This window comes from Coregonus lavaretus (genome assembly GCF_964263955.1).
Source record: "Coregonus lavaretus genome assembly, contig: HAP1_SCAFFOLD_3696, whole genome shotgun sequence".
Lineage (NCBI taxonomy): Eukaryota > Metazoa > Chordata > Actinopteri > Salmoniformes > Salmonidae > Coregonus > Coregonus lavaretus.
In genome coordinates this window covers 22,501-32,500 of record NW_028166859.1, presented here as the reverse complement: position 1 = coordinate 32,500, position 10,000 = coordinate 22,501, and the positions used below count along the sequence as shown (strand labels likewise).

General features: G+C 47.5%; 1 protein-coding gene across 1 annotated transcript in view; it reads left to right on the top strand.

Annotated features, from left to right (window-relative positions):
• The window catches only part of LOC311114202 (protein Wnt-5b), a 23,411-nt gene that overhangs the window by 12,742 nt on the left and 669 nt on the right, over positions 1–10,000 (top strand). The window contains exon 4 of the mRNA XM_084189473.1: positions 8,290–10,000. This exon is cut by the window's right edge and continues 669 nt beyond it. Within this exon, the coding sequence (XP_084045599.1) occupies positions 8,290–8,748 (459 nt within the window). The 3' untranslated portion in view covers positions 8,749–10,000. The remainder of the gene's footprint in view (positions 1–8,289) is intronic.

Here is a 10,000-nt window from a genome sequence, read left to right as displayed (position 1 = left end):
AGTTGGGGAGCCTGTCTCTGGCATTTATTCATAAGCTTTGCTTTTGTGTGGGACATTTGGTTCACTGCTTGATCACATGGACACATTTCTAAACACACGTGTGTGCATCAGGCATGTGAGCGTGTGTGTGACAACAGGTCAGTCCTCCAGTCCCAGCAGGAGGCCGCTACACCCTTTGTACTCCCACACTGATAGCAGCACATGCACACCCTCTGTGTCTCCTCTGTTTCCCCCTCCTTTAATGTCATCAGTCGTCCTCTCTCTGTTTTCCACTCGTTTAATGTCACCACTCGTCCTCTCAAATCAATCAAATCAAATCAAATGTTATTGGCCACATGCGCCGAATACAACAGGTGCAGACATTACAGTGAAATGCTTACTTACAGCCCTTAACCAACAGTGCATTTATTTTAAATAAAAAACAGTAGAATAAAACAACAAAAAAGTGTTGAGAAAAAAAGAGCAGAAGTAAAATAAAATAACAGTAGGGAGGCTATATATACAGGGGGGTACCGGTGTAGAGTCAATGTGCGGGGGCACCGGCTAGTTGAGGTAGTTGAAGTAATATGTACATGTGGGTAGAGTTAAAGTGACTATGCATAAATAATTAGCAGCAGCGTAAAAAGATGGGGTGGGGGGGGGGGGGGGGCAGTGCAAATAGTCCGGGTAGCCATGATTAGCTGTTCAGGAGTCTTATGGCTTGGGGGTAGAAGCTGTTGAGAAGTCTTTTGGACCTAGACTTGGCACTCCGGTACCGCTTGCCGTGCGGTAGCAGAGAGAACAGTCTATGACTAGGGTGGCTGGAGTCTTTGACAATTTTGAGGGCCTTCCTCTGACACCGCCTGGTATAGAGGTCCTGGATGGCAGGAAGCTTGGCCCCAGTGATGTACTGGACCGTACGCACTACCCTCTGTAGTGCCTTGCGGTCGGAGGCCAAGCAGTTGCCATACCAGGCGGTGATGCAACCAGTCAGGATGCTCTCGCTGGTGCAGCTGTAGAATTTTTTGAGGATCTGAGGACCCATGCCAAATCTTTTCAGTCTCCTGAGGGGGAATAGGCTTTGTCGTGCCCTCTTCACAACTGTCTTGGTGTGTTTGGACCATGATAGTTTGTTGGTGATGTGGACACCAAGGAACTTGAAGCTCTCAACCTGTTCCACTACAGCCCCGTCGATGAGAATGGGGGCGTGCTCAGTCCTCTTTTTTTTCCTGTAGTCCACAATCATCTCCTTTGTCTTGGTCACGTTGAGGGAGAGGTTGTTATCCTGGCACCACACGGCCAGGTCTCTGACCTCCTCTCTCTCTTTGTTTTCCACTCGTTTAATGTCACCACTCGTCCTCTCTCTGTTTTCCACTCGTTTAATGTCACGACTCGTCCTCTCTTTGTTTTCCACTCGTTTAATGTCACCACTCGTCCTCTCTCTGTTTTCCACTCGTTTAATGTCACCACTCGTCCTCTCTCTGTTTTCCACTCGTTTAATGTCACGACTCGTCCTCTCTCTGTTTTCCACTCGTTTAATGTCACTCCTCCAATGAGTGCTTGTAAATCCTTTCCAAAAAAGGAAAAATAACACTCAAAGATGGCCACCACAAGTCATCATTGTAAGTCATCCTTGTAAAGTTAGTATCTCAGATTTTTAAAGACACTCTCTTGCTTTTAAGTCATGTTTATTTACTTTAGTCATGCTTAAGAGAATGTGTGTGTGTGTCTGTGTGCGTGTGTGTGCGTCATATTATGTATATATCCAGTGTTGTAACAATGTGCAAATTGTTAAAGTACAAATGGGAAAATAAATAAACATAAATATGGGTTGTATTTACAATGGTGTTTGTTCTTCACTGGTTGCCCTTTTCTTGTGGCAACAGGTCACAAATCTTGCTGCTGTGATGGTACACTGTGGTTTTTCACCCAGTAGATAAGGGAGTTTATCAAAATTGGGTTTGTTTTCGAATTCTTTGTGGATCGCTGTAATCTGAGGGAAATATGGGTCTCTAATATGATCATACATTTGGCAGGAGGTTAGGAAGGGCAGCTCAGTTTCCACCTCATTTTGTGGGCAGTGTGCACATAGCCTGTCTTCTCTTGAGAGCCAGGTCTGCCTACGGCGGCCTTTCTCAATAGCAAGGCTATGCTCACTGAGTCTGTACATAGTCAAAGCTTTCCTTAAGTTTGGGTCAGTCGCAGTGGTTAGGTATTCTGCCACTGTGTACTCTCTGTTTAGGGCCAAATAGCATTCTAGTTTGCTCTGATTTTTTTGTTTGTTCTTTCCAATATGTCAAGTAATTCTCTTTTTGTTTTCTCATGATTTGGTTCGGTCTAATTGTGTTGTTGTCCTGGGGCTCTGTGGGTCTGTTTGCGTTTGTGAACAGAGCCCCAGGACCAGCTTGCTTAGGGGACTCTTCTCCAGGTTCATCTCTCTGTAGGTGATGGCTTTGTTATGGAAGGTTTGGGAATCGATTCCGTTCTCTCTCTCTCCGTAACCCACCTCATTGGTTAGTACTCCACTACTAAGTAAAAAAAAAAAAAAACTGGGGTGCTATCCAAATAGCTCTATGGGCCTGGTCATAAGCAGTGCACTATATAGGGAATAGGGTGCCAATTGGGACATACACTTCTGGTCTGGTTAAAGGTCAATTTGCCTCATGGTACCAGTACAGAAGGTCATCTGAAGCTGGGGGTCTGTTGAACATGTGTTGGTCTTTAGGTAGACCACAGGATTTATTTAAACTGTTTACAGAAGAACCTTACTGGCCCTCTCTCGCTGGTTATGGGAGTGCCTTTGTGTGTGTGTGTGTGTGTGTGTGTGTATGTGTATGTGTGTGTGTGTGTGTGTGTTTGTGTCTTAAGTTCCACAGAGGTCGTGGGGTCAAGGCCTGGTGAGAATAGGGTGCAGCTGAGGGTCCCTGTGGGGCCGTATATGGGAGAAGGGAAGGGTGTGTGTGTGTGTGTGTGTGTGTGTGTGTGTGCGTACCTGTGTGTGTGACTGGGTGTGTGACATGTGCATGTATCCATGTGTGTGTGTGTCTGTGTGTGTGTGTGGGAGGGAGGAGCAGGCATTGGTGTGTGTGTGTCAGTGTGTGTGTGTGTGTGTGTGTGTGCATGAATGCATGTGTCTGTGTGTGTCTGTGTGTGACGGCGGCACCATTTGGTAAGGATAGAGGAGATTACATCCAGCCCATTAGCTCAGAGGGTTTTGGGTTTGCAATCTGGCCAATGAGCCTCAACCTGTATCTGATACTTTGACAAAGCGCCTTGAACCCCCCATCTCTCTCTGGAGCATGTAAGATTATGGGCTCAGCAGGTTTGAGTGACAGGGGTTTTTCTCTCTGTTATTGTTGTCGTCCGGCCCAGACAGAAGAGTGGATGAGCGGGATGGGTGAACAGGGCGTGGCGCGGTCCGTTTCATCTGTTTTCATCCCTCTGTTCTCCCGGGTGTCTCTTTTACTTCCTGTCTCTTCTTTTCCCTGAAATCTCTCTCTTCTCTCACTAACTAGCTGGCTGTTCTGCCAGGCTTGTCCTGCCAGGGATTTGTCTTGCATGGACGGGCCGGGAGGGAGGGAGGGAGGGAGGGAGCGGGGCCCAGGGAGTGAGGAGGGGATGGAGGGGGCCGGGAGGGACCAGGGCCTTTTGTGGAAGCGACAGGGGCGTATCTGGGAAGTCACAGCCCGCTGGACCCCTTAGCCGTCTGGCCTCCGGGACAGGGAGACAGGGGGAGAGACAGGGGGAGAAAGAGGGGGGAGACGGGGGTAGAGAGAGGGGGGAGACAGGAGAGGGATGACATTAGCTGGGTGGGTGAGGGATGTTGCACCGTTCCAGTCTCGTGGGCTCAGTGTCTGACACACACACACACACACACACACACACACACACACACACACACACACACACACACACACACACACACTACACACCTGGTGAAGCAGGTTGGGGGTCTCTGCGCTGTGGAATGTCAGTCACGTTTCCCTTCACTTTCTTTGTGTGAAACAAGCCTTCAGAAGCGGTACTGAATATTACAACTCTCATCTTGAAACGTTGATAGCAGTGAAAGTGTCATCTTTGGAATGACCAGTATTGTTCTGAGGGAACACTTGTTCTTTTTTACTCCTTGATAGTCCCCCCTTTCTCCCCCCCTCCTCTATACCCTCTCTTATCTCCTCACCTTTGGGGGGGTTTAATTTACTTACCCCTCCCCCTCCATCCCTCCCTCCCACCTTTCCCCCTGTCTGAGCTGGCCCTATTGTGACCCGGGAAGCATGCCCTCGACATGGAACGATGACTTTTGTGTGTGTGTGTGTGTGTGTGTGTGTGTGTGTGTGTGTGTGTGTGTGTGTGTGTGTGTGTGTGTGTGTGTGTGTGTGTGTGTGTGTGTGTGTGAGTGATGTCAGCTCCAGTGGAGATGCACCCAGCAGGTTAAACAGCTGTAAGTAGAGGAGAGGACAGGAGACACTATCCCTGACACACAGACCATTAGAACCCTATTATAACCTGCAATTAACTCATCAGTCAAGAGGACAATGGAAACATTAGCTTGAAAGGCCCAGAGAGTCAAGTATGCTTTTCATTAAACCAGGTTTGCATATATTAAGGCGTACGTAAGTGCTTTAGGTTTACATCAGTGGAGCTTTTTATAATGAGGGTGGCTAAGATAGTTGAGCTTCTGAAAGTCCCCTAGGAATCCTTATGTTAGACCCACTCTGACCCAGTTTACTATGAGTAATGGGGGATAGAATGCTGTAGAATGCTCCAGAGTTCTAGAAAGGTCAGTAGGGGTCATATCCTGGATTGCAGGGTGCAGAGTGGTATCCCTGCTGGGCAGTAGGAGGGGTGAGGGGTGAGGGGGACAGGGTGAGAGTTGAGAGGGAAGGGGTGAGAGAAGATTTTGGCTAAAAGGCATACAGCTTATGTCAGAATTGATCAGAATTGACTTTTCGTAGCAGGTTAGGAGAACCTACGCAGCAGGTTAGGATAATTATTGTTGCAGGTTAGGATAATTAGGTCACAGTTAGGAAAAGGGTTAGCTAAAATGAAGAAAAAGTATCAACTTTTGACATCAATTTGACAAACTGTACACAAACTAGCCATGACTGTGACAAAAGGGTGAGAAGGATTTGGGTTACACTTTGTGTTGAGTTAGTGGCCTTGGATAGCCTCAAGCAGTGAAGCCAGAAGTATGAATGGAAGGGGATGTGACAGCAATGGGAGTAATCGCCGAATGGAAGGGGATGTGACAGCAATGGGAGTTATCGCCGCCTTGTGGATAAGAATGTAATAACCAGTTCAGTTTTTGGATGCCAGAGAGAGAACATGGATTTGCAGGTGCGCGGTCATCCAGGTGTGGGAGTTGACAGGGTGTTGGGAGATAGGTGTTAGAAAGGAATCAGGTGTCTCTCTCTCTCTCTCTCTCTCTCTCTCTCTCTCTCTCTCTCTCTCTCTCTCTCTCTCTCTCTCTCTCTCTCTCTCTCTCTCTCTGGGTAAAGAAACAGGTATGCAGAGGGGTGTCAACAGCTGCCTATAGAGAAAGTGTGTGTGGGGGGAGCAAAAGAGAGGGAGAGAGTAAAACAGAGAGAGAGAGAGAGAGAGAGAGAGAGAGTGAGAGAGAGAGAGTAAACAGAGAGAGAGCGAAACAGAGGGAGAGAGAGTAAAACAGAGAGAGAGAAAGAGAGGCAGGGAAAGAGTGAGGGAGAGAGCGAAAAAGAGAGAGAGCGAGCAAAAGAGAGGGAAAAAGAGAAAGAGAGTGATGAAGGGATCCTTTGATGTCATCATGCCCAGTGGTTAAGGTCATTGGGCCCACAGGACACTGCACAGACACAAAGACCTCTAAATAGTCTCACACTCCCTCTATCCCTCGCTCCTCTCTTTTTCTCTCTCACTTCTCTGTCCCTTTCTCTTCCTCAGTTGGGGAGCCTGTCTCTGGCATTTATTCATAAGCTTTGCTTTTGTGTGGGACATTTGGTTCACTGCTTGATCACATGGACACATTTCTAAACACACGTGTGTGCATCAGGCATGTGAGCGTGTGTGTGACAACAGGTCAGTCCTCCAGTCCCAGCAGGAGGCCGCTACACCCTTTGTACTCCCACACTGATAGCAGCACATGCACACCCTCTGTGTCTCCTCTGTTTCCCCCTCCTTTAATGTCATCAGTCGTCCTCTCTCTGTTTTCCACTCGTTTAATGTCACCACTCGTCCTCTCAAATCAATCAAATCAAATCAAATGTTATTGGCCACATGCGCCGAATACAACAGGTGCAGACATTACAGTGAAATGCTTACTTACAGCCCTTAACCAACAGTGCATTTATTTTAAATAAAAAACAGTAGAATAAAACAACAAAAAAGTGTTGAGAAAAAAAGAGCAGAAGTAAAATAAAATAACAGTAGGGAGGCTATATATACAGGGGGGTACCGGTGTAGAGTCAATGTGCGGGGGCACCGGCTAGTTGAGGTAGTTGAAGTAATATGTACATGTGGGTAGAGTTAAAGTGACTATGCATAAATAATTAGCAGCAGCGTAAAAAGATGGGGTGGGGGGGGGGGGGGGGGCAGTGCAAATAGTCCGGGTAGCCATGATTAGCTGTTCAGGAGTCTTATGGCTTGGGGGTAGAAGCTGTTGAGAAGTCTTTTGGACCTAGACTTGGCACTCCGGTACCGCTTGCCGTGCGGTAGCAGAGAGAACAGTCTATGACTAGGGTGGCTGGAGTCTTTGACAATTTTGAGGGCCTTCCTCTGACACCGCCTGGTATAGAGGTCCTGGATGGCAGGAAGCTTGGCCCCAGTGATGTACTGGACCGTACGCACTACCCTCTGTAGTGCCTTGCGGTCGGAGGCCAAGCAGTTGCCATACCAGGCGGTGATGCAACCAGTCAGGATGCTCTCGCTGGTGCAGCTGTAGAATTTTTTGAGGATCTGAGGACCCATGCCAAATCTTTTCAGTCTCCTGAGGGGGAATAGGCTTTGTCGTGCCCTCTTCACAACTGTCTTGGTGTGTTTGGACCATGATAGTTTGTTGGTGATGTGGACACCAAGGAACTTGAAGCTCTCAACCTGTTCCACTACAGCCCCGTCGATGAGAATGGGGGCGTGCTCAGTCCTCTTTTTTTTCCTGTAGTCCACAATCATCTCCTTTGTCTTGGTCACGTTGAGGGAGAGGTTGTTATCCTGGCACCACACGGCCAGGTCTCTGACCTCCTCTCTCTCTTTGTTTTCCACTCGTTTAATGTCACCACTCGTCCTCTCTCTGTTTTCCACTCGTTTAATGTCACGACTCGTCCTCTCTTTGTTTTCCACTCGTTTAATGTCACCACTCGTCCTCTCTCTGTTTTCCACTCGTTTAATGTCACCACTCGTCCTCTCTCTGTTTTCCACTCGTTTAATGTCACGACTCGTCCTCTCTCTGTTTTCCACTCGTTTAATGTCACTCCTCCAATGAGTGCTTGTAAATCCTTTCCAAAAAAGGAAAAATAACACTCAAAGATGGCCACCACAAGTCATCATTGTAAGTCATCCTTGTAAAGTTAGTATCTCAGATTTTTAAAGACACTCTCTTGCTTTTAAGTCATGTTTATTTACTTTAGTCATGCTTAAGAGAATGTGTGTGTGTGTCTGTGTGCGTGTGTGTGCGTGCGTGCGTTGTGTGTCTTGTGCTTAACATTTCCTCTAAGAGCCCTATCTAATGGTCAGTGACTGTTTGAACTCTCTCCCCATCTTCACCTTGATCCCAAAGTCTACATGTACAGTGTGGAATTGTCTGACTAGTTTGTACAATAGGTACATTTCCTCTGCTGGTTCTCTGTGCTATTTTAAAGTCAACTGTTTGTTTAGGTTAGGTTGTGGTATTGAACCAGCTGGGAGGTTCTCTGTGTAGATCAGCAGGAAGCTTTTAGTCCACTAAACTAAAGATCTGTTGTGTATTTTAGGACTAAATGGCCATTCTCCATTCTCCATTCACCCCCATTGTTTCCCAAAACGCTCCCTCTGGCTGCCTCTCTGTTTGTAAAGAGAGTTTAAAGCGAAACACCACGGGGCTCTCTCTGGCAGTGCTCTGCTGTGTTGGGAGGCACTCTCAGGGTGTAATGTTTTAATTCAGCCACTAGAGAGCAGCTGTGTTGCACCAATCTATCAGAAAGCAACAAAACTCCATACAGTCAGTATGCAGGCCTAATAAGTGTCAGAAAGTGCAACAACTTAGGTTAATGTACAGAGTTGTAAAGCTTTTTGCAGGATTTTCATGTGTAATGTATTTGAAGTATTCTTGGACCATTACTAATCTCCCTCTCTCTCCTCTCCCAGTCAGTGTACAACCTGGCCAACGTGGCGTGTAAGTGTCATGGCGTGTCCGGTTCCTGCAGTCTGAAGACGTGCTGGCTCCAGCTGGCAGACTTCCGCCGCGTTGGAGAGTTCCTGAAGGAGAAGTACGACAGCGCCGCCGCCATGCGCATCGGACGCAAACGAAAACTGGAGCAGGTGGACAAACGCTTCAACGCCCCGACCCCCGAGGACCTGGTCTACATCGACCAGAGCCCAGACTACTGTCTGAAGAACGAGACCACCGGCTCCATGGGAACCCTGGGGAGACTCTGTAACAAGACGTCAGAGGGGATGGACGGGTGTGAGCTGATGTGCTGTGGGAGAGGATATGACCAGTTCAAGACCTATAAGCATGAGAGATGCCACTGCAAGTTTCACTGGTGTTGTTACGTCAAGTGTAAGAGGTGCACTTCCCTGGTGGATCAGTTTGTCTGCAAGTAGCAAAGGAAGGGAGGGAGAAATTAAATGAGAGAAGAGTTTGGACGATGGATGGATGGATGGATGGACAGTTCGACATGGGGAAGGGAGGGGTTGGAATGGAAGGACATGTAGCCTATGAGGGGTGTGAGATTAGATAACAATAATAAATAAATAAATATATAAATAAATAAATAAAGTAAGCAAATGCGTTGATAGTAATTGAATGAGACTTTTCTATGACTCAAGCTGCCTGAGGGAGGACTTGACTGACAAGCAGGCGAATGCCAAACAGAAAGGCCTGCTATGTCTGTTCGTTTTGTTTGTTGTCTCCTGGTCGGCAATTTGCTTCCCCTCCCCTTCGCAACTGTCCCCTGATTGGTGGCTTGTGCCGTGATGACCAGGAAATGATGTCACCAGTATCCTTGTTCCCTGGTTGGTGGAATGGGAGGGGGAGGCTGGATAGACTCCTCTTTTACTTTACAGACTCTTCAGAGCAAGAGAGAGCGAGGAAGTCAGAGAGCGAGAGAGAGGGAAAGAGAAAGATAGAAAGGGATGGATCCCAATGAACTGTGCCAAAGCTCCTTTGACCTCCTCTTCCACTCACTCACTCCCCTCTTCTCCACCCTTCACACCACAGGTTGTTTTTGCATTCTGTTTTACATCTCACCCTCTTTTCATCACCCCTTTTTCATCACCCTCTTACCATCACCCTGGTAGAGCGCTTAGAAACCACCAGACCAAGCCAAAGGACACCACCTCACACATGAACTGTTGAGTTTGGAACTCTGGAACCATGGAACCACAGCAGGTGTTCTATACATCTACCTACTACACATCATGTTGACCTCTAGCCTTGAAGACAGGACAGCTCATGAAAGCGAACATAGCTCTGTGTACACATAGGGACCATGTGAGTCCCAGAGGACAAGAAGAACAAGAGTTGTGTGGTTTGAAGGGAGGAGGACTCGGAGACCTTGGCTGGACATGTTTGAACAAGAGAAGAGAAAGAAAGGGAGAGAAAACGGCAGCATCCTTCTACAAAACACAGGCCTCTCACTCTACCTTTAAATGAATGGTGTTTGTCATTTTACAGTATCATTACCTTGTCTGGACTTGGTTACTGGTCACTGGCCCGTGGCTGCTAACTGTCCAATAACATCCTGCTGTATCTCTCTATTCAACAGGTGGGCCACAGCTATTGTGACCATACAATAGTCATCTCTAAGCCAATGTCATGAAATTCACACAGCTACCAGACGAACATGTCTACCGC